The sequence below is a fragment of the Natrix helvetica genome, assembly GCF_964273705.1.
Source record: "Natrix helvetica genome assembly, chromosome: 2".
Taxonomy (NCBI): Eukaryota; Metazoa; Chordata; class Lepidosauria; order Squamata; family Natricidae; genus Natrix; species Natrix helvetica.
Window position 1 is genome coordinate 32,312,412 of NC_138552.1, and position 26,610 is coordinate 32,339,021.

The 26,610-nt window shown below is 39.8% G+C and overlaps 1 protein-coding gene across 1 annotated transcript in view; it reads right to left on the reverse strand.

The window, feature by feature from the left end:
* The window catches only part of LOC309385897 (interleukin-6 receptor subunit beta-like), a gene marked incomplete at its 5' end in the record, with an annotated part of 38,806 nt that overhangs the window by 7,493 nt on the left and 4,703 nt on the right, over positions 1–26,610 (reverse strand). The window contains 10 exons of the mRNA XM_081940702.1: positions 3,344–3,496; positions 6,205–6,324; positions 8,446–8,604; positions 9,339–9,552; positions 10,440–10,522; positions 10,656–10,797; positions 12,317–12,456; positions 14,717–14,880; positions 21,451–21,562; positions 25,290–25,331. Coding sequence (XP_081796828.1) covers positions 3,344–3,496; positions 6,205–6,324; positions 8,446–8,604; positions 9,339–9,552; positions 10,440–10,522; positions 10,656–10,797; positions 12,317–12,456; positions 14,717–14,880; positions 21,451–21,562; positions 25,290–25,331 — 1,329 coding nt within the window. The remainder of the gene's footprint in view (positions 1–3,343; positions 3,497–6,204; positions 6,325–8,445; positions 8,605–9,338; positions 9,553–10,439; positions 10,523–10,655; positions 10,798–12,316; positions 12,457–14,716; positions 14,881–21,450; positions 21,563–25,289; positions 25,332–26,610) is intronic.

Below are 26,610 nucleotides of genomic sequence, written 5' to 3' on the forward strand. Positions count from 1 at the left end.
GGTATATTTATTACTTTCCCTTCTTTCTCCCCCTTTTACCCTGTCCAACTCTCAGCTGCTTCTCTTTTCTCTTTGGATCTTTCCTCTCTCTGGGTTCTTTTAATTTCACAACCGGTTTCTTTATAAAAGAAAAAGATGAAGGAGAGTTAAAGGAACCAGCTCTTCTGCATTTAAACTATGATGTCTTACTTTCTGAAAAGACTTCAAATCCCTTCTTTGACATTTAATCATGCTGCTCTGTAGGAGAATATCTTGCAGTATATGGATTCTAAGTATCTTTTTCTCCAGTGTTTGAAGTTAAAAGCATTTTTTCACTTAAATATTTTATCGAAGTTGAGTAAAAGATTCATATTATTTCAGAAAAGTAAAGCATTTGCAGCATGTGGGTCATTATGAACAGTGCTCACTGCTGCCTCCAAAATCAAAATGCATAGATGTGATACATGCCTGCTGACTTTCCTTTTCTCTCTCTCTTTTATAGGAAACTTTAAAAATTAGGAGCCTAATACTGTATGAGTTAAGATTGAGATTGTCTTTGCAACGTTTCAGTGAGATTGCACTCGTCATCTTCAGGCTGTGGTCTTAAAGTGCCTCAAGATGGCGAGTGCGATCTCGCTGAAACGTTGCAAAGACAATCTCAATCTTACACGGGAAAAGACCCGAATACAACAAAACCAGCATACCTACACCCGTGAAAATCTACGAAAACAAATTATATATATATATATATATATATATATATATATATATATATATATATATATATATATATATATATATATATATATATATATATATAGAGATAGAGATAGAGATAGAGATAGAGATAGAGATAGAGATAGAGATAGAGATAGAGATATAGATATAGATATAGATAGATAGATATAGATAGATATAGATAGATATAGATAGATATAGATAGATATAGATATATATACACACACACACACACACACACACACACACACACACACACATATATGTTTTCGTAGATTTTCACGGGTGTAGGTATGCTGGTTTTGTTGTATATGTTGTATTTGTACTGATAAATAAATAAAGGGAGACTAGTATATATATGTATGTATGTATGTATGTATGTATATGTATATGTATATATATATGTTGTATTTGTGCTGATAAATAAATAAAGGGAGACTAGTATAGATCTATTTCAAGCTATTTAGCTCTCATCAGCTAGCCATACCCTTACTGGGATTCGAACCAGGGCTGTATTACATATTAGGTAGTTGTATTAGCCACTAAGCCACAGGCTCTCCTCCTTATCAGCTGAGCCAGGGAAATAGGTATGTATTTGTGTTACAACCCCTGATATGCCCAAATATGGGAGGGAGCTCACTACTCCCCCTTTCTGTCATTCAACTCATTACAGAAGACCATCCAGGCAGAAAACCATTTTTTTATTTTTAATGTTGCCTTTTTATATTTGTGTTGTATTTGTGCTGATAAATAAATAAAGGGAGACTAGTATAGATCTATTTCAAGCTATTTAGCTCTCATCAGCTAGCCATACCCTTATTGGGATTCGAACCAGGGCTGTATTACATATTAGGCAGTTGTATATACACACACACAATACGATACAATAGCAGAGTTGGAAGGGACCTTGGAAGTCTTCTAGTCCAACCCCCTGCCTAGGCAAGAAAACCTATACTATTCCAGACAAATGGCTATCCAACATCTTAAAGACTTCCAGTGTTGGGGCATTCACAACTTCTGGAGGAAAGCTGTTCCATTGATTAATTGTTCTAAATGTCAGGAAGTTTCTCCTCAGTTCTAAGTTGCTTCTCTCCTTGATTAGTTTCCATTGCTTCTTGTTCCTTGGAAAGGTGCTTGGAGAATAGTTTAACTCCCTCTTCTTTGTGGCAACCCCTAAGATATTGGAAGACTGCTATCATGTCTCCCCTAGTCCTTCTTTTCATTAAACTAGACATACCCAGTTCCTGCAACTGTTCTTTATATGTTTTAGTCTCCAGTCCCCTAATCATCTTTGTTGCTCTTCTCTGCACTCTTTCTAGAGTCTCCACATCTTTTCTACATCGTGGGACCCAAACTGAATGCATTATTTGTTGAATGAATGCAGTATATGACAATATATATGTAAAGATTCATATATATATGAATAGGAATATGTATGTACGTGTATAATTATATACCGCATTTCCCTGAAAATAAAACAGGGTCTTATTCTCCTTTGACCCCCAAAATAAGCATTTAGCCTTATTTTCGGGGAGGTCTTATTATTTTTGAGGTGCAGGAGGCGGCGAGCATGGTCACCTCATGGCTGCTGCTGTGTTGCAATATTTTGGGGGAGGGTTTATTTTTATTATATATATATATATATATATATATATATATATATATATATATATATATATATATATATATATATATATATATAATCTTCATGCAAAGAAGTATTCACAGATATTACTTTTGAAAGTAAAGTTTTGTAACAACATTCAATACACTTTTTTTCATGTGGGGACATCTGATTTGTTTCTGGAACATGATCTGGAGTTCTACGTTTTCCTCATTCCTTTCCAACCCATCGCATTTAAAATTTCCTCTACATATATATATAACATTATATACATTACATATATTTATACATGTATTATTATATAAAATAATAAACAACATTATTTTCTACTGGGGCCTTTGAGGCATTAATTCAATTATTGCATTCCAACACAGCTGGGGATATTAGCTTGGGAAAAGCTGATAGAATATTTCCTTAGGTCTTCAGGTCCTTATATAATTTTTGTATTTTATCGTGAGAAAATTTAGAGGATGTAGAGAATATTTACAAGTGATGCCCAATATTTTCAACAATGCATCCAACTCCTTGACACATCCATAAAAATGTCTTCCAAGTTCCAGTGTCTTGTGCTGATCCTACTTTATAAAGTTATGGGATGGACTAATCCTGTTTAACTAAGCTTTCCCTAACATGACAAATGAACATTTGGGAATTCTCAGTTTAACTTTTGCTTCTGATCTGACATGAGCAAAAGGCCTTCAGCAAGAGGTCTACATTACAGGATTGTCCTCAACAGACCTGACAAATACGCCTTAAAGCACTTTGAAGGCTCTGAGGTTTATAAAATGCTGACGTTATGGAGCAATTTATATTGGGATTTAATTAACCCTCTTCTTCTTCCTTAATTAAAAAAAAATCATTCAGGTGAAGGGAAACTTCAATAATGCTAAACACAAGGCATAATTTCTTCAATAATTTCCATTTTAAATAACACATTTGTTTACAGAATGGGTATATCATAAATCTTTTGATTAATTATGTCCATGCAATGACGTAAATTACCCCAAGCGATGCTGTTTGTGACTTCTGTGTAGTGAATTCTGTATCCCAAAAGGAAACCCAAGCAATCTTTCGTAGGTATCTCAGTCCATTTCACAACAGCTGAATGTTTGGTCACAACTGGAATTATTACATTAGCTGGACCTATCCTGGGGACTTAAAAAGAGCATCCAAATCAATTTTCCATTTTCCAAAATTATTTTGATCAATTGTATACATTCTTGTGCTGTTAGACTTTGCAAAGTACTGATACAAAAGAAAAAATCTTGGTTACAGCTCCTATCTATCACAACAATATACTTCAGGACTCCTGAATTTATTCCTAAGTCAATTGCACTGCAATCCTCATTATCAAGAGTCAGCACATTTTGGAAATAATGGTCTTGTGAACTGGCACTTCTGAAGCCTATTGAGTCACAGAAATGAATTTCAATTACTCATAAGGGAATAAACCTTGACATATTCCTTCTAGACAGCCTACCAATTGGACTAGACTCTATATTGTTTGTGTGTGTGTGTGTGTGTGTGTGTGTGTGTATCAATCTGATTTTCATTCTATCATTAAGCCATAGAAGACACTCATAAAATTAACATCTATTGATTTTCACAACTGTAACAAAAACATTTATTTGCCCTGCTGCCACCTTCTGAACTTCATAAACTGCTTAAGATATTGTTTTCTCCTGCCCTGAACTAGAATGTGGGTGATGGCGGTGGAAGCCCCTTGGTTGAGTATTGCCTGCTTGACTTTTGGGGTTTTGGTTTGTGGTTACCTGTCCCCCCCCCTTGATATTTTGTTTTCTTTAATTTTTAACTGTAAGTCACCCAATGTTATTATGGAGTTGGCATCCTGGAAATTGGAAGGTTAAATAAAAATAAAGAATAAAGAAATAAAAATGCAAAAGGTCTAACTTTAGCATTTCAGTATGTCAATAAAGGTGATGTAAAAGAATTCTGTCATCAAATTCTTGTCAGCAGAGGGCAGTGATAGCAAATTAGAAACACAAGTCTATTGTAAAGCTACCCACACTGACCAAGTGCTCCATTACCAAAGTAACAACTCAACCTCCTACAAGAGTAGCTGTGCAAGAACACTATTTATATAAGCACAAACACACTGGAGCAACCCCGAAAAACAAAATCTGTACAGCATCTTCCAACAAAATGGATACTCACGCAACTTCAGCAAAATATGCCTGATCACTCAACCCAATAAAGCGTAAGCTGTGAAAAGGATAACATTGCCTAGACATCAAAAAAACTCAGAAACATAAGCAGGCTATTACAACCACATGGCACCACCATAGTAATGAAATAACTAAAGTCCTCCAAAGCAGCCTAAGTAAACCAAAACATCCAGCAGTCTCAGAAGAAAAAAACAGGAGTCTACAACATACAATGTAAGGACTGTAACAGCCATTACATAGGACAAACTGGAAGAAGACTGACAGAACGCATCAATGACACACCAACTAGCAGTCCGAAGACATGATGAAAACTCCTTAATTTCATAGCACATGAACAGATTTAACCATAAATTTCAATTGGGAAACTGTGACTAACCTAGACCAAGCAAAGTCCCAAAATGCTAGAGAATTCTTGGAATTCTGGCACTGAAACAAATCAACCATCAACATGCACATAGAGATAAACAACATCTATACAGCATTCAAAAGAGGCAATCAAAAAGCCAAAAAGGGGGAGAACGACCAACATTCCTCCTCATCAGCAATCAATATCGAGATAAACAGAAATATAACACCAGACCAAGAATCAAGAAATGAACAATACCACAATCAAGGAACTGTCAACACACACAAACAAACAGTAAACAGCAGCCTAATGAAGCAACCACCAAGATCACTCCCATAAACATTGACAGGGCAATCCACTAATATATAAAATGAGAACAAAGCCCACTCTCTTTTAGCTTTTATGATGTTACCTAGTTTGGTAATGAAACATCTGCAAGAAAACAACCAAGCTCAGAGAGCAACAAAGACCCTACACATTATCAAAGCTATAAATCTCTGGGGAACAGATTTGGGTTTTCTACTCTCACTGACTTCTATATGACATGCATGTTAACGTCTAAAAAGTGTCTTAACTTTTGGTATTCCTCAATCAAAAGTTTGTAAAAAAGTGATGTCTGAAGAAAGATGAAAGATGAAAACTATATACAGGCAAGTTTAAAATTGGGAAATATATATTTAAAAAGCTCCATATCCAGGGAAATATAGATGTCAAAGAAAATAAATCTGCATTGGAGCTTTGAGTAATCCAAAGAATAAAATTTGAAAATGCAGAAGGAGGATTATAGAAGGTGGGCAAGGGATTCGCTGTCTTCCTGAATCTGCTGACAGAAGCAATTCTGCTAGGAGAAACACTGCACTAGATTTCATTCCCTATTTGCATTGCAGTATTTCATGGCAGAAACTGGAAAGCAGATAGAATTTATGTGTATGCTGATGTTCTGGATTAGGGCAGAGAAAAAAATTAATGAGCTTGAGAAAGCAGCCAAAGGAAGCCCCCACTTCGCCAAGTCATTCAATTTCTGCAATTTACTACAATTATTTTATATTTTATTATTTATTTAGATTCTTTTATCATACTGGCTTACAATATAAATGCATACAACAGCATTAAAGAATGAAGAAAATCACAGGATTAATAACCACAGCAATAGAAATTAAAAATGGAAAAAAGAAAAGGAAGACTTGAAAAATGACATTATAAATAATTGAAGCCTGGCTTCTCTTATATAATCCAACACTCCAAACCATAACACTATAATTAGGAGATTGGAATGGAATTCACTAAAAGCAACAAACAGTTAGCAAAGCGAGAAAATGCTGTAAAAATACCTCCTTCCACTGCATAGAACTTGGCCACTGCCAGTGTCTGTTCATCTTTCATTAAGTCCTCACTTTGACGGTCCAATGCATGCAGCATTACTCTATATAACTGATAAGGATGGAGGTGATCTACCGGTAGATAACAGAAATTTCATTACTTGGAAATATACAATTAAGAAAACAATATGATTTAAGACAAAAAGAACTGCTTATCAGTGAAAAACAGGTGAGACACTATAAAATAGATAAATAAATCTGCTAATCTGCATCAGAAGAAAAGGCAGTAAAAGCGATAATGTATAAATTCAAATAATAGAAATAGCTCAATGGCGCTACTAAGAAGTAGCATTACTGCACCAAAGGAACTGGGTTCAATTGGGTTAAAGCAGAAAACCATTGACAAAAGGAAGGACTGGCAACCCAATTCAGAGATTGTGTAGGAGCAGCTGCTGACATGCTGAGTTTGTTGCTAGAGCCGGATTCAAGAGACTCGAAGGACCTGGATGTAATTTCAGAGGCCTTTTCTATGATCATGGAAGATGGGCATAGCACCAAGGAATTGAAGGACGAAGACTGTTCCTATCTTCAAAAAAAAAAAAAAAAGGGGGGGGGAGGTGAAAAGGCCTTGATGATTAAGGAGTAAGCTAATTTGACTGATACTGTGCAAAATTCTGGAACAAATTATCAGATTAACATAGTTGGAAGGGACCTTGTAGGTCATCTAGTCCAACCCCCCACCCAATCAGGAGACCCTACACCATTTCTGACAAATGGCAGTCCAATCTCTTCTTGAAAGCCTCCAGTGATGAAGCTCCCACAACTTCTGAGGGCAAGTTGTTCCATTGGTTGCTTGTTCTCACTGTCAGAAAATTCTCTCCTTGTTCAGTATCCATCCATTAGTCCTTGTCCGGCCTTCAGGTGCTTTGGAAAACAGGTTGACCTCCTCATCTCTGTGACAGCCGCTCAAGTATTGGAACACTGATATCATTTCTCCCTGGTCCTTAATTAATAAGCACTCTGTGAGTATTTTAATAATAATACCTTGCCTGACAGGAGACTGCATTGATTGACTTCGAATAAGTGATGCCAAATCTGTCTGATCTTCTTTTTTGAGAGTGATCACTTTAGTTAACCAGAGGCTTGTAGTGGAAGAAGATAATTGACTTCAGCAAAGAATCTCACGAAGTTCCATGAAATTCCAGGAGTGAAAGTGATTTTATTATGTTTACAGGATTTTATTCCTTTTGTTTCTCATTAAAAATCTCTCAGTTCTCCTTTTGGATGTCATGCCTTTGGCATCATTACTATTGCTAAGAATAATGCAGTATTCTTAATATTTTCACTTAGCATTATTCGAAAGTCTCACTGAAAGAGAAAGTGCACAAAAGTTCCACAAGGGGGATTAAGATGTAATGTTCAGTACTTTGCTTCTGTACTCAACTTCTGCAGTATTTGAAATATTTTGCTTTAAATTTGCATTTGCTGCTAAGGGATTAAGATTATGCTAACTGCCCTGTTTCCTTGCTAGTTGACAAAACTTAATCTAAGTTAAAGGTTCCCCTTGAACATATGTGCTAGTCGTTCCCGACTCTAGGGGGTGGTGCTCATCTCCGTTTCAAAGCCGAAGAGCCAGCGCTGCCTGATGACATCTCCATGGTCATGTGACCGGCATGATTAAACACCGAAGGTGCACAGAATGCTGTTACCTTCCCACCAAAGGTAGTCCCTATTTTTCTATTTGCATTTTTAATGTGCTTTTGAACTGCTAGGTTGGCAGAAGCTGGGACAAATAATGGGAGCTCACTCCGTAACGCAGTGCTAAGGATTTGAACTGCTGAACTGCCGACTTTCTGATCAACAAGTTCAATGTCTTAGCCACTGAGCCATTGCATTGTTAATCTACAGTCCAACAAATACCTCAGTCCAGTAAAGTAAAGTAAATTTGAAAGTAGGCTTCTTAGGTCACAATAGACATTTGATATCAATTGGTCTAAGCATATCTAATTCTACATTAGACTGTGGTTGAAATCTATACTTACACCAGAATGCAGAGCAACTCTAACATTCAGTGACTTTTTTTGAGGCAATTGGAAGTTCTTATTTCCATTTCAGTCATTATTGTTGCTCTTTTTGTATGCATATATAAAACTGTGCAAGCCCAAACAGAACTATAAACTCATTTTAATGTGGTTTCTTAAAATGAAAATGAAACAACATTCTACTTTTAACATATTAGACAGATGGCATTACCAAGTCTTATGCTTGTTTCATTTTGACAGAAACTTTTAGATTTCATGTCTTCTATTCCAGTGCCCCAATCAATAGCAAGGCAAGCAGGGTTATATTTTAGATCCCAGGTAACAATGGTATAATTTTGCCGATTTGAAATAATGAGATGACCAGGTAAATCTGTAAGAATAAGTAGAAATGTTAATAAGACAATATTCTTCAAAGAAAACTCACTCTTAACCTCTCACATGGGAGAAACCTATATATTTTTTCCTCCAGAATAAGCTGAAAAAAAGGATACAAATGGAATAAAATACGTATTTTTCAGACTATAAGACACACTGGTGTATAAGATGCACCAAGATTTTGAAGAGGTAAGTAAAAAAAAAAGTTTTTGTCTTTCCTGGCCCCCAGGAGCAATCTGCAGGCTTCAGCAGGGCTGGGGAAGGCAAAAACAGGCCGTTTTTTACAAAAACGAGGGCATTTTTGCCTTCAGCAGCCGTGCTTCTGGAGGCTGGGGGATGCAAAAATGCCTCAGTTTTTGCAAAAAACGAGTCGTTTTTCACAAAAATGTGATGTGGGGACAGGGCTTTGGGAGGCCAAAAATGGCTGTATTCAGTGTATAAGATGCACCAACATTTCCACGTTCTTTTTTGGGGGGGGGAGGGAGGAAGGTGCGTCTTGTACTCTGAAAAATAACATTCCACTCCACAGTTTAAGCATCACATGATGTACTAATGCTATAGGGTCTAAACATATTGAATTCTATGTTGTATTATTCCATGAATTCAGAGATAATAAAACAGAAAAACCTGAGGCAAGACAACATTTAAAAAAATGATTTTCCATAGTTTGTTATCTGAAACTTACAAATGGAAAGTTTTCCTTGATGTTCTTTGAAGAAACTATTTTACCTGAATATGTTGACATGAAATCTGGAATCCTATAATTCACTGAAGGCGAGTTTCCGTGTTCATTATAGGCAGTGATTTTAATATTGTAAGCTGCCATTGAGAGATTCAGATGCAGCCAAGTTTTCTTTATGTTGAGATATGGTATTCCATGGAAGGGGTCAAGAATTCTCTTAATATGTATGAGATATCCAATGGTATGCTTGCTTTCACAAGTCTAGGGCAGATAAATACCAGCACTGAACAATTAAGGGCAACAGTAATATTATACATAGAGTTAAATTTGTAAATAATGCAAAAGTAATCTGAATAAATTATGTAATTTAATTTTCATTGACAATTATAATTAACCATGACTTCATTAGATGTTTCTCAATATCACTTTTTCTTGGCTATATTTAATTATCTGACTGCCATAGAATTCAATATTTCTATGCCTTTATAGAATAAGGCTTAATTAACCAGTTTCTTGATTAGGAAACAAATGATATGAATGTGGACTTCCTCTCATCTCTCAGCCTTAAACCTTCTAAAACAAGGGTCATCAACCTTTCGGATCTCAGGGACCACTACATTCATAATTTTAAATCCCATGGATCACTAATATTAATTTTTTAAAAGATAAATAGTATTTAGTGCAATATAAAAAATGCAAATAATTTTTCTGCGGACCACCAAAATTTTCTCACCGACCACCAGTAGTCCGCAGACAGTGGTGGGTTGCTAACCAGTTCACTAGCGGTTTATGCATGCTCACGCATGTGTATACCCATGCAGCACTTGTGTCTGGGTGGGTGGGCAGAGTCTTCAACCGCCACTACTGCCAGTTTGGCTGAACTGGGCCAAACCGGGAGCAGCCCACTTCTGTCTGCCGACCACCGGTTGGTGACCGCTGTTCTAAAACATAGTTTTCTAATTCAGATGTCAAGGAAGCTATGATTATGCAAGCCAAGAATGATTGACCTAAGGGGCTGATTTTAACATATTTTATTAAGGGTTTTTAATGAGCAAAGAGAAAACATTCGTGTGTGTTTTCTTAAGCTATATGGGGTGAGAGGACAAGAAAAAGGTAATAAATAATTATGAAAATGAAAATATACATACCTTCCATGTAAGAGAGAGACTTCTTTTCCCTGGGGAGATCTCGTTAGTTATATTTTCCAAAATTGTAGGTTTTTGGGTAAGCTCTGTGAAAGGGCAATAATATGTCAAGTCTCATTTCAGAACAGCACAGCAACTCTTTCATAAAATAACAAGTGAAACTTTGAAATTCATCAGTACAGTAATGTTGTCTTCTCAATTACCCAACATGACACTCACTATATGGGACACTAATCTCTTTTGTCCAAAGACAAACAGAACAGTGGTTATTCTTGGGTATCCATCTGAGGCGAACCACGTAGGATGCTGCTGGGTTTACATCAGGGATAGTAACATTAAAAACTTTCATCTCCATGGAGACCTGCAAAGAATTTGAGATAAGAGCACCTTTATCACAAACACAGTGTTTTCTTGGAAATGGTTTGCCATTAGCTTCTTCATACAGGCCTTCTCTGTAAGGATACTGTATGCATTGTTCTGCCTTTATCCTGTTTCTTTTAAACACTTTAATACAGAGTGCTTTCATTATTATAACTTCACATTGTTGAGTTTTGCATCTTAACTAGGTGCATTTTAAAATTACAAACATTGTTTCGAGGTGTTCTGAGCAGAGGAAGCAATACAGAAACAAAGAAAAAGACTAAACAAATTAAACTCCCCCCAAATGATCGCATTGAGTTCAATGGACTTATTCTTAGGTAAAGAAATATAAAAGAGTGTCCTTGCAGCATAATCTGGTGCAATTTAGTAATAAGGTATACTGTTATATGGGCTCATAATTGTTTATAGAAGTGTCCATTTAGGCTGCAGTCCTGTCAGCATGCCAAGACCTTAGAACAGAAAGTAAGATACAAGCACCCCTTTTGCTAAGGATGCAAAAATCAGCCTATTGTTCTGTTGTCAAATTATTGATGCTGTTGTTAGCAGCAAAAGTTGGTAGATCTGATTCAGAATGAGAGAAAATAGCTATTTACTTGGGTTAATCCCTTTTTTTCTGTTGGTTTTTATACTTGGTTTTTATTGTTGATGTTTATTGTTTGCTTCCCAAAGGCATCTGGAATTGGACAGTCTTGTAAATATGATTTATAAATAAATTCTGGAACTAGTGTACTTCTTTCTACTCCAGTTGCTACCCTCCCATTTTGTCCTGATAGGGTCAATTTGTTAATTCATTAACGTATCTACAGTATATCCCCTTCACCTGCCTTCTGGATTGTTCTGTAGGTAAAAGGTAAAGGTAAAGTTTCTCCTCGCACATTTGTGCTAGTTGTTCCTGGCTCTAGGGGGCGGTGATCATCTCTGTTTCAAAGCTGAAGAGTCAGCACTGTCTGAAGACGTGTCCATGATCATGTGGCCAGCATGACTAAACGCCGAAGATGCATGGAATGCTGTTACTTTCCCATCTTACTTCCATTTTTTACGTGCTTTCAGACTGCTAGGTTGGCAGAAGCTGGGACAAGTAACGGGAGCTCATTCCGTTACGTAGTGTTAGGGATTCGAACCACGAAACTGCTGACCTTTCTGATGGACAAGCTCAGCGTCTAAGCCTATTGTTCTGTAAGGCTTACTTAATTTGATAACAGCACCTTCGTGCCAAGTATAATATTTCTTTTACAAGGATGTGTTTGAATGTCAGAAGCTTTTGGTCCGCTCAAAAACTGAAAGGATACTAAGGATCAGATATCAAACAGCCTCCTTTGAAATGTGAGGTGTAGAAACTCTTTTAACAAGCTAGAGAAAGAAGCAAAGAACTGTAGAATTAAACTTCAATGAAATGGCTTTCACCAAAACAACAAAAAGAACACATGGAGGATATCTAGATTTTTTTTTTGACAATGAGAGTATTTTCTTCTGTCTTTGTATCTACTGAAAATACACACCGGTATCCAGGATGAGGTTCTTTGCGTTGCTTCCTTGTATTGCAATTCATACTGCAGTATATCTTGTGGCGACTCCCATGTTATTATTAGCTTATCAAATATTTGTTGTGTGTTTATATTGAAGGGTGAAGGGCATTTTTCTAGAATATAAGAAATACAAAAGTCATTGATTTGTACAAGCTCCATAAAATAAAAATAAAAATATTTTTAAAGGTGGGTAGTAAGGTATTACTAAGCAGGTGGGAATATCCAACTCACTTTGATCTAAAAAAAACCTAAAGAAGGTTGAAAGCACTTAGTCACTTTGATGGGAGACCACCAGAAAGTGTAGGCTAGGTTGAGAAGTTGTTTTTTTTTAAAAACCACCATCCTGGAAGAAGTCAGCAGAAAACCACTTCCATACTGTTCTCAAGAAAACTACATAGATGTATCCACAAAGTCACCAGGAAAAAATCTCAGCTAAGAGGAGGGTTCCATTTTAATCATGAAGATCAAGGGGTGTCAAACTCACGGCATCACGTTGTTGCCATGTGATATATTGTGAATTTTTCCCCTTTGCTAAACTGAGGATTGATGTGATGCATCTGGCCCGCGGGCCATGAGTTTGACACCCCTGAAGAAGATGATGGAGGAAACAGGAGGCCTTCCCAGCGATAGAAGCAAATTCATCAGGATGCTTTGTAGTGTAGGAAGTTAGCACCCACCCCTCTCCTAGAAAAATGAAATATCCTGGGAAATATTGAAAAGGCAGACTATTATATTTCCCTGGATAAGAAATGGAGAAACACATTTTTAGGTAGGAAACAGACTCACTCTTAATAGCCCCTACCTTTGTCAATGGGCCATTAAAATGCCTGAGACAGTCTATTCCACATAAAAAGATCTCCCCCTTCAGCTCCAGGGTGATGGGATTAAGGCATTATAGTATTAGCCTTTTACCCATCTCACCACAGGACACCGGGGAAGAAGCAATGCTCAACCAAACTTAGACTCAAAACACAGCCTAGAGAGTTGCCCCTGCATGGCCCCATGGGAGTCTGACAACCAATCAGAATACAAGATCAAGATCAAAGGCCAGAGAGGGCATAATACCAGGGACTTTCAGCATCACACTCTCTTTTCTCTTCTTCACCCAACATTTTGAAGCATGTGATCACCTTCCCCCCCCCAGGACCTCAAACCATGTGTCCTGTCCACCATTAAACCATCTTTTCAAGCAGCCTCCATTTTCCTGTGTCTTTTTCCCCACTTGGAACAGAACCAAGAAGGACATTTCTTCCAACAGTAGCATATACGGTACCATATTTTTCGGACTATAAGACGCACCTTAGTTTTGGGGGAGAAAAATAGGGGAAAAATTCTGCCTACCAGGGATTCATCTGGCTAGTGTCCTTAGTCTGGTCAGCTTCAGCACATACGTTTGTTGGTTTTGAGCATGCTCACACTTTTTATCCCCTGGTTGGGGATAAAAAACAGCTTCTAAAGCACAGCTGATCATTGGAGAGCGAATTAATGAGAAAAGCAGGGGAAGCCTGGAAGATCACTTCCCTCGTTAGCGCCTCATTAGGGCTGAAAAAAAGCTTTGAAGTAGCTACATTCAGAGTATAAGATGCACCCAAATTTTCCGCCTCTTTTGGGAGCGGGGAAGTGCGTCTTATACTCCAAAAATATAGTAATTTCAAATTAGAACATTTAGTGCATATACGAAGTAAAGAAACATTCATTCATCAACGTCAACTATTTTTTTCAAGTGATGGTAATTAGAAAGTGACTGTTAGCCCAACACTTATATATATAAATATGTATGTGTATGTGTGTGTATGTATGTGTGTATATATATATATATATATATATATATATATATATATATATATATATATATATATATATATATATATATATATATATATATATATATTGTGTTACATTTTTGCTGATAAATAAATAAAGGGAGTAGTATAGATCTATTTCAAGCTATTTAGCTCTCATCAGCTACCCATACACTTACTGGGATTCAAACCTGGGCTGTTTTTACATATTAGGCAGTTATATTAACCTCTAAGCCACAAGCTCTCCTCCCTTATCAGCTAAGCCAAGGAAATGATTAAGTATTACTGTATGTCAAAGCACCTGGTATGCCCAAATATGGGAGGGAAGCGGTATGCTCCCTCCCATATTTGGGCATACCAGATGCTTTGACATGTATGTATGTATGTATGTATGTATGTATGTATGTATGTATGTATGTATCATTGGTTTATATAATGACATGATCATGTTTTTCCAGCCATTGCAGTGCTTGGTTAAATATATATAGCTGGGAAATGACTATTTCAATGACAATTAAAGATTTAAAAATCTTATAAAAAAACAAGTAAACAGTGAGTAAAGTTGCCTAACCTATTTCTCTAGGCATGATTGTAATGTTCTTCGTAGTCACACAGCTTCCATGGGAATAATTAGCTGTTACCCATATAGTCACATAATAAGCTTTATGTACATTTGTCCGGGGTCTATTGAAAGGAGATGAAACCTTTTCTAACTTCTCACAACAGTTGGGACTCCTGTAAGTAAAGAGAAAACAAAAAACATGTTTTAATCATACGCTTCTGGCTATAATATCAGATGCACCCAGGCCATTACTGCACATGTTACACTTCTCCATGTAGAAAGTTTCAGCAACTTTTCCCTCTCCCTAAATCCCACTTTGATGGACAAGTTGCCCAGATATTGAAGTTTCAACTTAGTAGTGTTTTGGATTTCGAACATCAGGAATACTTGAAGTTTATTTAACTGGGTATTTTAATTATATTTAATTTCTAGGGGTTTTATATACTGTATTTTAACTGTTTTTATCAATCGACCTCCTCCTTGTGTATGTTTCAGTGTATGTCTTTGCTATATGTTTGTTTTGTTTACATATTTATTTCATATGTTTCGTTGTACGCCGCCCCGAGTCCTTCGGGAGAGGGTGCGGCTAAGAAATAAATATATTATTATTATTATTATTATATGTTCATAGAATTGCTTTAGGATTTTGATTTTTTTTTGTTTATGTAGAATTGCTGGTTGCTTTATTTATTTATTAAATTTATATGTTGCTTATCTCACTATCTGGGCAGTACAATACTGTAAAATAAATATAGACAGATTTATTTGTTAAATAATCAGATATTGCTATATCTCTATTGCTCCAGCCTTCTCCAGCATAAATCACCCCCATCGGGGTCTTAGGATATACTCTAAGAATTGCTGGGCAGAAGCTGTCTTAACCCTATTTTTCCCAACCAATCTATCTAAAGTCCTTTGCCCTCTGGCATGCAGCCCCTCCCTTCTGGGAATCCAGTCTACATTCCACCACAAGTAACTTGAAATGACATTGGTATCCTTTGTGCTTCATCTTGTCACTTCACCATATGGAAGAAACAGTAATGGAGAGAGTTGTCTGCAGGGCTTTAAAGTGAAATTAGATAGATTTGTCTGTCTTAGCAAGAAGCACAAGAAAATCAATTTAACGTAATAAGCCAGAAGGACAAACTCCCTGATGAAAAATTGCATTAAAAACCTTCAGCTGTGGCAAAGAACTAAAGAAGCAATTGAATGTGGCAGCAAAACTGGGCAAGGCTGAAGACTGACTAATTGTTTTAAAGTCCAATATGTTTCTGCATAATCTGAATCAGATCTTCCCCAGGGACCTTTGACAAGGGAGAGGGAAAATCATTTGCTTTGTTTCGATCTAGTCTGCCATTTTTGCCATTTTAAAAAGTTTTTCCTTTTTAAAAATTTGGCTTTGTTGTAATTTCATTTTGGGCGGTTGTTCTAAACCCCACAGAGTCATCGAGAGTTGGGCAACGTACAAATTTGACAAATAGATAAATAATAAAACCATGCAACCATGGCCATCTAGATCGTGTAGAACGTAAACTCCAGCTTGTCTTTTCTGATGGCCAAATACTTCAAGAAACAACACACAAAAAATGAACTTAAAGATTTCTTGTGCACCTGTCAAAATTAGTTTTACGTGATCAGAAATACTTAATTTGAGATTTCCTACACCAGTTCTTTAAGGAGGGTCTGAAATGAAAAACGGAATAGTTAAAAATACAAAGTACTTAGTTTGGACAACAGAAGATCGTATGGTGAGATGATACTTAACTTCAAGTATCCGAAGGACTCTAATGTAAGAAGATGTGAGCCAATCAATAAGGTTTTAATTCTGCTATTTTTGATCTAGATAATCAAATCTCTGCTTTATCTCTGAAGAGTAGTATTTCCTTTCTCCCATTCATGCTTTTATCTGCATTAATTCAGTGATTCTAGAAGACTATAAATCAGGGGGATAAGTGTCTTTCTCTACCATTTCTCTCCCCGAGCAGAAATAAATTCTGAAAGGGGAAGAAAGTGCTTCTTGTTTTCTCTTTCTTTTTGACTTCAGATCCATAATTTATCATTACCAAGAGTAATTTAAAAGAAAGAGGACAAAAGGAGTTTTTGGCTTAACAATTAGGCAGTGAAAAGATAAATGAAATAATCCTTAACCTTAAAAAAGAACCACGTTCATAAATGCAGCGTAGCCCTGCATTAAGTTCATCCTCAAAAATCAGAATCTTAAATTGTGAGCTTCATTCTCTCTTTCTGCGTATTTAGAACTATCTGTCTATGCCATTGTCAGTGAGTGACTTGCCAATGCTGGCATAATGAACCTTCATATGAATTACTCAGATAGATTGTATCTGAAAGGGATATGTTAGCCCTTTGATGTAGTCCAGACTAGAAGCGTTCTAGGTGGTCAGGAGCTGCAGACCCAGGGCCTGAGGCTGTTGCTATGCAATGCGAGGTCCGTCGTTAATAAGGCCCCCCTCATCTACGATCTAATTTTGGAGGGGGAGCCGGACCTCGCGGGAATAACGGAGACCTGGTTGGGCCACGAGGGAGGTTTACCCCTCGTGGAAATGTGCCCACCAGGCTACCTAGCATTTCACCAGCCCCGGGCCCAGGGAAGGGGTGGTGGGGTAGCAGCGATTATCCGGGAGGATTTAGAGCCAAGGGAGTCCACTGTGCCACAGACGTCCGGGTGTGATTCCCTTGTTGTGAAATGGGGCCCTGGGAGACAGTTGGGCCTGCTGATAGTATACCTGGCTCCTCGCTATACATCAGCGGCCCTGCCTGAACTCCTCGAGCTGATCGCATCGGTGGCGGTTGAGACCCCCAAACTCTTAGTGATGGGGGATTTTAACCTGCCATCGGTGGGAGAAGCATCCGAGGGGGTTCGGGAGTTCATGGCTTCCATGACAGCCATGGACCTGACTCAATTGATTCAGGGCCCGACACACGAGGGAGGACACACCCTGGACCTTGTTTTTGTTTCTGGCCAGTGGTTGAGTGATCTGGGAGGAGGGGACTTAACCATCACTCCCCTGTCATGGTCAGATCACTCACTCCTCTGACTCGACTTCCCTGGTGCTACCCCCCGCTGCAGAGAGGCGGAACCTGAAAACACTAGATGGTTCCGCCCCAGGCGCCTGATGGAACCAGATAGGTTCCAGACGGAGCTTGGGCCACCTCCTGCAACCCTGACCCGCCCCCGGGTAGAGGACCTGGTGGTCGCGTGGAATAATGCGACTACCGGGGCCTTGAACCGGGTGGTGCCTTTGCGGCCTCTCTGGCGGCAACGATCCACCCTGGCCCCTTGGTTTACCGAGGAGCTAAGGGTGATGAAACGCCACAAGAGATGCCTAGAGAGTCGTTGGAGATCCTCCCATTCCGAATTTGACCGAACACAGGTACGAGCCCATTTAAGGACGTACCTTGTGGCACTGAGAGCGGCCAAAGGTCAATATTGTGCCGCTCTCATTGCATCCACAGAGAACCGCCCTGCCGCCCTGTTTCGGGTGTCCTGCTCCCTCTTGTTTCAGAGGCTGCGGGAGGCCCCTTTACAGGGTAGGGCAGAGGAGTTTGGGAAATACCTGCAGGATAAAATCGCTCAAATTCGGAAGGATTGGGTCCCTGTCAGTGGTCCTATGGATACGTCCGTGGCGAGTCTTGAGACTTCGATCTGGGAGGAGTTTGACTCGGTTGCCATCGAGGATTTGGACAGAGTGCGTGGACGACTGCGACCCACCACATGTTTATTGGACCCGTGCCCCTCCTGGCTTGTACTGGCATCCTGGGAGGTTACACGTGACTGGCTCCTGGGCCTAGTGAACGCTTTGCTGAGTGAGGGGTCTCTCCCAGCCTCTTTGAAAGAGGCGGTGGTGAGACCCTTGCTCAAGAAGCCTTCCCTGGACCCTATGGAGCTGGCCAATTATCGTCCTGTCTCCAACCTTCCCTTCTTGGCGAAGGTTGTAGAGAGTGTGGTGGCTTATCAGTTTCCACGGCATCTGGAGGAAGATGATTATCTAGATCCGCGCCAGTCCGGCTTCCGTCCCGGGCACAGCATGGAGACGGCCTTGGTCGCGTTGGTAGATGATCTCTGGAGGGCCAGAGATAGGGGTTGTTCCTCTATCCTGGTCCTATTAGACCTCTCGGCGGCTTTTAATACCATCGACCATGGTATCCTGTTGCGCCGACTGGAGGGGCTGGGGGTCCGGGGCACCATTTTGCGGTGGTTCGGCTCCTACCTTTCCGGTCGGACGCAACGTGTGTTGGCAGGGGGGCAGAGGTCGACCCTAAGCCCCCTTATGTGTGGGGTGCCACAGGGGTCGGTCCTCTCGCCACTCCTGTTCAACACATATATGAAGCCGTTGGGTGAGATCATCCGTGGTTTTGGGGTGGGATATCATCTGTACGCTGATGATACTCAGCTGTACATTTCCACCCCGAACCACCCCAACGAGGCCGTCGAAGTGATGTCCCGGTGTGTGGAGGCCGTACGGGTCTGGATGGATGACAACCGACTCAAACTCAACCCCTCCAAGATGGAGTGGCTGTGGGTACCGGCTCCCTGGTTCAGCCAATTAATTCCATCCTTGGCCATCGGGGGCGTTCAACTTGCCCCCGTGGAGTGGGCGCGCAATTTGGGCGTCCTCCTGGATGCCCGGCTGTCCATGGATGACCGTGTGACAGCCGTGGCAAGGGGGGCGTTCCACCAGGTTCGCCTGGTGCGCCAATTGCGCCCCCTACTGGACCGGGACGCCTTACGCACAGTCACTCACGCCCTGGTGACGTCTCGCCTGGACTACTGTAACGCTCTCTACATGGGGCTTCCCTTGAAATGCACCCGGAGGCTACAGCTGGTCCAGAACGCAGCCGTGCGGGTAATTATGGGGAGTACTAGGTACTCCCATGTGACACCTTTCCTGCGCGAGCTGCACTGGCTTCCTGTGGTCTATCGGGTGCGTTTCAAGGTTTTGATAACTATCTTTAAAGCGCTCCATGGCTCAGGACCTAGTTACTTGCGGGATCGTATTCTGCCCCATACATCCCTGCGACCAATTCGCTCGCACAGAGAGGGACTCCTCCAGGTGCCGTCCACCAGACAGTGTCGAGGGGCGGCGCCTAGGAGTAGAGCCTTCTCTGTGGCGGGCCCAGCCCTATGGAATGACCTCCCTCCAGATATTAGGACTACGTCTGACCTCCGTTCCTTCCGAGTTAAGCTCAAGACCCACCTATTCCAAGTAGCTGGCCTGGCTCAACCATGATCTAACTATATCGCTCCTGACGGGTTTTTATTAGTGTAATTCAATTGAATTTATTTATTGGGTTTTTTTAAATATTGTGACTTTTTAATTGTTTTTTAGCTATCAGCCTACCTCCTCCTTGTATACGTCTTATATACGTCCTTGTTATATGTATGTCCTATCCAGATTTGTATTTGTATTTTGTATTTTATTTGTTTTATTGTACGCCGCCCCGAGTCCTTCGGGAGAGGGTGCGGCTTAGAAATAAATATTCTATTCTATTCTATTCTAAGCACAATGATGAATGCTGTACTAGCTTTATGGAGGGTTCCACATGAGACATGGCCAAGTGTGCAGGTGTGCGCAGCTCCATTTGCACGAGCAGCGGACATGCATGCAGACAGTTCCATTTGCGTGAAGAGCGTGTACACTTGGCCGTCACTCATGCAAGCGGGGATGTGCGCATGAGCCTGCATTCTCCTGTCCTTTCCACAGCCTAGTTCTGAAGGACTCAAGGCCCGGTACTACGCTGCGGTCCAGTGGTTGGGGACCCCTGATCTTAAACACATCTTCCTCAAAAAAGAAAGATCAGACAGGGGTTGGGAAATTTTAAATAAAATAACAGAGCGATAAGAGTTCAATTTAGAATGATAAAGTCATAAGCATATCAAAGTAGCAGTATTTCTTTTATTTTCACATTGTATGAATTGGAATGACAATGTGTTTTTTCAGTAAAGGTAAAGGTTCCCCTCGCACATATGTACTAGTTGTTCCCAACTCTAGGGGGCAATGCTCATCTCTTTTTCAAAGCTGAAGAGACAGCACTGTCCGAAGATGTCTCCGTGGTCATATGGCAAGCATGACTAAACCCCAAAGGCGCATGGAATGCTGTTACCTTCCCACCAGAGGTGGGTTGCTGGAGGATCGGCCCATTCGGCCAAACCGTTAGTGGAATTCAGGCTTGCTTTACAGAATTGGCCATGACCCAGGCCTGCCACGCCTCCGAACCTGTTCCCTCGCTGCCGCTTGGCCGCCACCATTTTGGATTTTAGGGACTGTGCATGCGGAGTTCACTGTAAACTGTTCTACGCATCCGTGAAGAACAATTTATATTGAATAATGCACCCGGGCCCAGCACGTGGGTGCATAACGTGGGTTGCGAATTGGCAATAACGCCAGCAGCAACCCAAAGGTAATTCCTATTTTTTTCTACTTGCATTTTTTACATGCTTTTGAACTGCTAGGTTGGCAGAAACTGGGACAAGTAATGGGAGCTCACTCCGTTACGCGCCACTAGGGATTTGAACTGCCAAACTGTCAACCTTTCTGACTGACAAGCTCAGAGTCTTAGCCACTGAGCCACCACATCCCTGATTTTTCAGTAGGACTCACTAATTGTACCATTAATTAGTAAACAGTTTTATCCAGTTTTAGCTCTAGAGCTGTATTTTGTCCCATAAGTTGAAATAGTCACTTCTTTTTTCTAAATTTTTCCTGAGTTTTTGACTATCTTACCATTTTAAAAATACTGTATACGCAAACGGATTGGATATGTCAGAAAGCAGTGACCAAGAAAGATGGAGTCCAGAATCGCTGTTAAAGTAGCAAGTCATATCATCCTGCCAATCTGTTAGAGAAAGAACAAACGAAAAGCATTTTCGCTCACTGGGGCTAACTCAAAAGAAAGGAACAAACTTTATTAGAACCATTCCAGGACTTCTAGTTTTTCGGTATAATAAATTATTACTGTACTTATGTTTGAATGGCATAAACAAGGCTTAACTATTGATTTTCCCTTTAATTGTAGTTTGGAAAAATGTTATTATGGTTACCCATCATATATGTTCCATATAATATGGCATTTTATGAACCTTTCATAACAGATATAAAATAGAAATATTATTTTAATTTGGGGAGAGATTATTTCACTAATTTCCCCCCTATTTTACTTACATAATATTAGCAGTTTGCATTAGCTTCTTATACACAAGGACTTTGCAACACAACAGGATCAACGTTAGACTGATAGCCAAATAAAACCCAAATAATGAAAGACCATATCAGCTTCATCCTTCCATACTTGTACTATGATATTATATGCAAGTATGCAAGAGTGGAATTTGGACCACAGTTTTCTGACATGTTTTGCCACGTGGGTGTCTATCTAAATCAGATGGTGTTGAATGTTTTTAAGTTGGTTTATATATGACACCACTCTGCCAACAAAAGTGTGTATAGTCAAGGCTATTGAAGACTGGTCAGGAAAGAGAGGCATCGGAGTCGCTGAGGTACTTTAACCAACTTTATTGCAACAGAACACAACCAACAGATTAGGAACAACTTCGGCACCTTGCTCTCCTTGACAGCTATTTATATGGGAGCTGTCAAGCTGAGCAACCAATAGGAACATGGTAAAAAGCCCCCTTCCAGCCAGGCGTGTCTTAGCCAATAGGCGCGAGCCTTTGGTTGCCAGGCTGTCAGTTGTACGTTGAGGACTTGCAGCCAGTCGTAAGTCAAGGACTTAAGATGGGTCGCAAGTCAAGGACTTTACAAAGGCTATGGTTTTCCCAGTTCCAATGTATGGCTGTGAAAGTTGGACCATAAGGAAGGCTGACCGTTGAAGAATTGAGGCCTTTGAACTATGGTGCTGGAGAAGACTCCTGCAAGTCCCTTGGACTGCAAGGTGATCAGACCAGTCAGTCCTAGAGGAGATCAACCCTGAATGCTCTCTAGAAGGCCAGATCCTGAAGATGAAACTCAAATACTTTGGCCACCTAATGAGGAGAAAGGACTCACAAGAGAAGAGCCTAATGTTGGGAAACACTGAGGCAAAAGAAGGATGGGACGACAGAGAATGAGGTGGCTGGATGGAGTCACTGAAGCAGTAGGCATGAGCTTAAATAGACTCCAGAGGATGGTAGAGGACAGGAAGTTCTGGAGGAACGTTGTCCATAGGGTTGCGATGGGTCGGACACGACTTCGCAACTAACAACAACTGTAGTCTGGTGCATTTGAAACCATACCAAAACTACTACTACTACTACTACTACTACTACTACTACTACTACTACTACTTCCTTCTCCTCCCATGTATACTAATTCCTAGAGACTATGATTTACAATTATTTAAAACATTTAAAATTAAAACACAACCCCCCCTCCCCCCAACAAAACAGCACATAAGAAAAGATCAAGGGCAAAGAAAACAAACTCAGAGGGGACTAGAATGGAGAAAAGAGGCATCAACTGTCTCCTCCAAACTATCCTTAAAAATACCAGCAGAGTGAGAGTTGCTTGAGTTTTGGGAGAACTTCATCCCAGAAGGCATGTGCTGCTATGGAGAAGAGGAGCTTTTAGAATGCCAACAGATGGCACTGTATAATCGATGGAAACATGAGTATGCCAATGCTGTCATATTGAACCAAGCAGGCAGATGCTATGGGAGACAGGGGGAGGGTCCCTCAAGTATCCAGGCCAACCAGTGCCGCTTATGAATCAAGGATCAAGATATGTCCATCACTGACCACACCCCTGCATTCTGGGCCCATTCAAGCAACTGGGTGTCTTCAAGGGACATTTCAGGCAGAGAGTGTTGCGTAGTCAAGCTATGACCAGGACATGACTGTCTGAAGCTCTCCCCACATCTCCCTCCCCCCCCTGCATGTAAGAGAGAGTGAAACTGGGGCATCTGATGTGATGTAGTTGGGCAAAAATGGAACATTTTGAATTTTTTGAAGAAATTCAAAAATTCATTTTTTTCAGCTCCATAATACTTAAAGACAATCCATTGGTGGCACTATTACATCACCCTACTTCCCAGTTCCTGGATTTTCTTTGTTCCTTTCTTTCTTCCTTTTCCAACAGTGATTTTTGATATCTTTCCTAAGACTGCGTACAAGTATGCTGATTACAATGATCCTTTCCTCTTGCAAAGAAGGTAAGGGGTACTGGGAAAGTTTACTGATAGGCCATCATATACATTTTGCAACCTGTTCTAGGATCAGACATAGTTTAGGGGATGGGACTGGGACAGTATTTAAATGTTTTGAATTCTTCAGTTAGCCAGGGTATTCTTTATATGTTTCCTGTGTTTCAGTGCTGGTGGAAATAAAATACTTCATACTATTTTATAAAGATTTGAAAAGTGAAAAAGCTATTGCTATGGAAGTATCCTGCTCTTTACTTATACAATAAGTAAAGTAGAGATGATGTTAGGTATGGACCCATTGTCTTGTTGATCCTCGAGATTATAGTATTTTTTTATTTCCATATAAAACTGTAGAATTTAGCATTACTGCTGCTACTTTGCAGAATTTTAAAAATAGAAGCAGAGGATGACTTCTGAGAACTGCTTCACATTTGTCTATTAGATGATGCAGTACATGAATACGGTGTGAAAGGATCAGAGATTGTAATCTTTGTTTTTTTCTACTACAAAACCACAAGACTCAAGTTTTTACTTCCTGCAAATTAATTGCCTATTAACCCAATGTATTCCAAAATGATCTGCCTATAGCAGCTGGTCTTTTTCTATTTTGGCCATAAATAGAGAGACCAAATATTTCTTTAATGACTGGCAGGTGAAACAATCACTTCACAGATTCTCATTTAAACGGTGAGAACATTTGACCTATATTTCTGATAAACTGTGTTTAATATTAGTGTGTTTCTCCCAATTCATTTACCCAGGAGCACTTGCATTGATATCATTAGAATCAGGGAACTGCCATGTTACATTCAGAATAATAACTTCCATATTGGACAGGTTGTGTGGAATTTAGTAGTTTCTGTTATCCAAAGAATTTTATTTTATTTACTTTATTCAATTTTATGGCTGTTCATCTTGACAAAGCAACTCTGGGAAGTCAACAAATTTTCAAGTTTTAAATAACTTGAGTTTCAAGTTTCAAGCTATATAAATAACCTCAGAAAACATACAAAGCACAACAAAAACAAGCAAACAAAAGAAGTGAAGAGCAAAATCCTCAAAGCAACAACATGGATTTCATTTACTTCCTGACCTCAGTGCATGGCTAAACAGCCAGATCTTAAAGGCCAATGGGGTCAGGGCCATTCTGAATTTGCATGGTGAAGCGTTCCAGGAGGCAGGTGCCATGACAGAAAAGGCCCCCTCCCGGATCCAAAAAGGTGCCGTTCTTTAATCAATACCCTCCCCCCACTCCCATGAGGTCTAACGGGGTAAATAAAGTCAATTGGAGAGAAGTTTCAAGGCTTTATAGACGACAATCTGCACCTGAAATTGTAATTAAGGAGAAAATGGGAAGCCTTTGCAGATATTGGCAAATGGCATGGAACTGGGGCATATTGAAATACTGATAAGCATAGATATTTACCTGGTTGTAATTTGCACAAAGAAGAGTCGCAGCTAGAACGAACTATAAGAGAACAGTGGAAAAATATGGATATGAAAAATTGATGACATTTTTCTAATCTTTTAAAATTATGAACGCTTTCCTTGACTTATTTTCACATAGCTCACTTTCTCACCCTTGATTTGATTATTTGCCATTAATTCATTGATTCTTACCAATCCCACAAACAAATCTGCTCCATGATAATAGCCTAAACTTTCTGGCCTTTGAATAGTGCATCCCTGACTTACTGTAATTAAGTACATCCACCTTGTTGTCATCCTCTCTTCTTCTTTCCTTTTAGCATTGATACTTTCTGTTCTGCTTCTTCAAAGTCTAGCTTTTGCTTCCCTAGAGTGCCACAGAGGATACTATTGCTTGCACAATCTTTGTAGGTATAGACTAGGGGTGTCAATCTCGCAGCCTGTGGCAGGATGCGTCATGTGCTGGCCACACCCACCTCTGTTTTATCAAGGGGAGAAAAAATAGGTCACAGGACGATTATGATGTGACGATACGAGTTTGATAACCCTGGAATAGATAGATCTGAACGTCTTTTCCAAGGGCGTAATTGTTACTTTATCAGGTAGTAATCCATAGAATTTTTTTTGCCTCCTTTCTGTTTGATCTTAAAGGCTGAAGCTATCAGTCACATAGTATTTTCATAATCAACTCTAAGGCTGGTTGATGTACCTGTTGTCAAGAGTTTGGTTTCTTTATATTTAAAGAAGTCCCATTTGTTCACTGTATTTAGTGGTGGGTTCCTACCGGTTTGGACCGGTTCGGCCGAATCGGTAGTGGCTTGGCGGCCTGGGTCTCTGGAACCGGTAGCGACCCAGGCATGCCGCACCCCTGAACTGGTTCTCATCTTGTTTTTTTGCTTCTGCTCATGCGCAGAACAATTTTTATTGTACTGCGCATGCATGCGCAGCGCGCCCATGAGCAAATTGGCAGTAGTGACTGCTGGAACCCACCCCGACTGTATTCCTTGATTTTTATCACCAGAGATTTGAAAGATCATTAGCTTAACATAGCTTTTTATTGGTTCTTCTCTAATTATAAAGCCACACTTACCTTCTTGCAGTCCACCTTCCATAGAAAGATAAATAGATAGATTCAGCACATAGCTGAATATATAAGGAGAAAGCCTACAGCCATGTCTCCTTTGTCAATCTGGATCCAGACTATTTTTTTCATGCCTGGCCATACTATGGCATCTCTAATTGTATATAGTTTTTCATAAGGACAGTATTAATCTTTATCATACAGTATATATTTTTTGCAAAATCAGATTTGTTCTATC